Raw genomic sequence first — 3,518 nt, forward strand, 5'->3', positions numbered from 1 at the left:
TACACAATCCAACCCCACCTTCCCTATCCATCCCCTCTCACCACATCCCTTACACCCACTCCCACATAACCCATCTCTACTCCACCCTCAGCCTAATCCACACCCCACCCTTGCTTTCCCCACTCTCGCCTCCCCCACATCCGAACACTACCACTCCACACCACACACCACCACACCATACGCCAACATACCACACAACACCACATCACATCACACCACCACGCACACTCTAGCACTAACCACTTCCCAGCTCCACACCATCATCCTCACATCTACACATGCACACATGCACACGTCAAGGTCACCAGCCCTCTTCCACACGCACATACATGCTCTCTTATACACACGCACGCTCACCTTCGTTTTGGGATCACCACTACTTTATTATCTCCTCTTCTTCCTAGCTCTCCTGTGTGACTCCTCTGTCCGGCATTCGCCATGATAGATCGCTAGCCACTACACGTTCTTTATTTTCTCTCCTTGTTTCTTTCTGTGTTCCTTCCTGTGGAAGAGCATATGCTTGAAACGTTAAAGACTTTTTCGCTTCCAGAGCGTTAAATTAATACATCTGTTTGTTGTCTACACCACCTGTCTTCGTCTTTTGTTTTTTTTTTGTGTGAATTCTCCCTATATATATGCGCGCATATATGTATTTATATCAATGTTTGTTTTTATGTTTAGTTATAATAAAAGCAATTTTACATTAATCTCAAGGGTTACTTCAGATTTGTGTTGAGTACAAATGTATTATTCTTTAACAAAAAATAGTACTGACAGTGACTTCGAAATATCTAAAAGCTAATCCATCATCGGACTGTGATGCATGTAATGCATGAAGTTAATCCTCTATCTATCTATCTATCTATCTATCTATCTATCTATCTATCTATCTATCTATCTACACACACACACACACTTACATATATTGTTTCAATTCTACATTTGTATACAATACATAAAGCATAAGCAATTCTATCAGCTATGTATTTTAATTCGCAATAGCTCTCATGTAGACAATATTCCTTCTCCTATGATTAGTATTCTGAAACTGTCTGCTTGGGCCAACATGTGGGCATGGAGCATAGTACTGATCTGGTTGACACATAATCGTTTCAGTACAAATCCAACAAACCTGAAGTACTGTGCCAGAGACGTGCTGTCTTTCATAGGACAACACTTTGTCCGTGGAAACTGCGGGCATCTGAACCGAAATGACATATCTAATGGCATGAGGAGAATACGTGGTATGAAAACACCTTTCCATTTACTATCAGTCATAATAGCAGCTTTGAATGCGTGGAGCATAAAAGTTTCGACAATTAGACCTGTTCTGTTACAGAGTTTTGGTGCAGCACAATGGGTGTTCCTATTTTCACTTGTCGATTGTGAGGATGGACAGCAATGGACAAGAGACCTGGAAAAAATATGTTGGAGGATTATCAGCACCGCTAACTACAACTACAGTGTGAAGTAATTTATAACATTTTGATTGAACTGGTGCCTGTTGACCAATGGAATTGGAATGCTGAGATATCTGTATTAACACGCATATCGGTAGAAAAAGATGAAGTTTTCAATTTCGTCTCCAAGTATAGGATTCTTTGAGGCATTCTTTCAATTCATCAAGTTGACTAGCAAAGTGTAATTGATGGAGTTAGTATTACTCTTAAGATATTGTAAAGTATGATCAAGTGCTTCAAATGTAAATCTACAAGATATTGGGTGTTCGCCTCATTCTTTCAGTCTCGCCTGCCTTAGATGTTTTACAAAAATAACATGATATGCGGGATGGAGAGGTTTTTTAAAATCCCTGCAGCATATGAGCAAATTTCAGAATGCTAGCTGAGGACACTACATTAGCAATGTAGGTGAACGAATTTTTCCAAAATTAGTTTGATTAAAAAGCATTTTGCCTGTTTCCCCAGAAACATGAAAAAATATATATAAATATATATCGCGCCTTATTCAGATGTCACCAATTGTTCCATTCTTGTATATGTTTCATTTTAAAATCTGAAAACAAGAGCAGTTCGTTTTGATGGGACATACTGTTGTTTTTGAATGGCATAGCTAGTTGCTAGAACAATTTTTTGATAGATAACAGCAGAAGCAGTTCGTATTGGGTCTAATGGTTTACATTGTTGAAGATGACGTGACTGCACAATATTTACAAGGAGGATCAATGCTGCGAGGTGAACTCTTGAGGTGGTTTTTGTTTTCATTTTCGTTATACATTATACAGTATGTCTTCTGTCATACTGTCCTGATGATTATGCCAAAGTTACTAAAAATGGAATGGTAGACAGACATAGAAAATGATAACCGAAAGGTTCCTCACCTTGCTTTTCGAATGCGAAGTTGCTGTCTTGACCAATGTACTGTTCTAGTTTGCTTCAACTTCTTAGAGATATATTTTCGGGAAAGCTTTGCTGTATCTTTCATAGATATGTAAACCAACTATTTATAGTTCTGAAATCAGGTTGGATCATAGATACTGTACAGGGTCTCCATAAAGTTTAATTAAGTTATTAGAATTCTTCAGTTAAAATTGTATCTTTCAAAAGTTAATGTTATGCTTCAAATATAATACAAGATGTAAATAATTTATTGTTTTACAGTTTCACATTAAATTTGTGTATACTGTTATCAAATCACGTTTACTTAAAATCTTCGACCAGAATCTTCGATAGGCGCAGACATGTAGTGGTAGTTTAGAAGCTCGCTAAACAACCATGTAGTTTGGGGTTCAGTGCCACTGCGTTGTACGCCGGGCAAGTGACTTCTACTGTAGCCTCTGGCCGACCAAAGCCTTGTGAATTTGTTGCCTGAAAGTATATATACATATATATAGGAAGTAGAAACCTGTTAATATTCAAATATTGCCTTTTGCCATATTAAAATGAATTTTTTAATCGATATATATATATATATATATATGATTCATATATATATATATATATATATATATATAAAGATGGTATCGCCGGAATTCGAACTCGAACTCACTGGAGAAAATAAGAGAAAAATTATTCCAGCCTATGTTATAGCGACTCTGCCAATTCACCCACTTTCTAATTTTATGTCAGAATCAACAATGGCATATTTTCTCTTCCCTTCTTTCAGTGACGCTGCTGTATGACGATTTGAAAAGGAAATGTCGTTATGTGCAACGACATATCCGCCGATATGAGCGTCGAAAGGAGAGTAAAAGGACTCGGGGACAGTTTCTGAAGGACCCGTACGGGTTTACTAAGAAGTTGTTCACTGAACCGAAGAGCGGTTCTTTATCGTGCACGAAAGAAGAACTGGATGCTCATGTCAAAGAAACATACAGCGATCCGCACCGTAACCAGCCACTGCCACCTTTACATGGGCTAAATCATCTCTCAGAACCTGATATCAAATTCCAAATTGGGGACATCATGGAGAGAGAGGTGAATGATTTCGTAAGAAAAGCGAGAGCAAAGAGTGCCCCAGGAAGTGATGGCGTCTCATATAAAGTCTATAAATATTGCAAT

At 38.1% G+C, this 3,518-nt stretch overlaps 1 protein-coding gene across 1 annotated transcript; it reads right to left on the minus strand.

Moving 5' to 3' along the window:
* Window positions 1-997: 997 nt before the first annotated feature.
* Window positions 998-2,818, minus strand: LOC106882283 (uncharacterized). Its single transcript, XM_014932902.2, has 2 exons — window positions 2,339-2,818; window positions 998-1,414 (listed from the first exon to the last, which is right to left on the minus strand). The coding sequence occupies exons 1-2, from the start codon at window positions 2,440-2,442 to the stop codon at window positions 1,006-1,008; spliced, it is 513 nt and encodes a 170-aa protein (XP_014788388.1). The 5' UTR covers window positions 2,443-2,818; the 3' UTR covers window positions 998-1,005.
* Between the last annotated feature and the right edge of the window lie 700 nt (window positions 2,819-3,518).

The sequence above is a fragment of the Octopus bimaculoides genome, chromosome 1 (genome assembly GCF_001194135.2).
Source record: "Octopus bimaculoides isolate UCB-OBI-ISO-001 chromosome 1, ASM119413v2, whole genome shotgun sequence".
Classification (NCBI taxonomy): domain Eukaryota; kingdom Metazoa; phylum Mollusca; class Cephalopoda; order Octopoda; family Octopodidae; genus Octopus; species Octopus bimaculoides.

Excerpts from the sequence above, each read along its gene's own strand:
- LOC106882283 (XM_014932902.2), bottom strand. The coding sequence starts at position 2,442 with ATGAAAGATACAGCAAAGCTTTCCCGAAAATATATCTCTAAGAAGTTG. Across the intron at positions 1,415-2,338 it reads CTTCGCATTCGAAAAGCAAG|GTCTCTTGTCCATTGCTGTC; the intron begins GTGAGGAACCTT and ends TATTTTTTCCAG.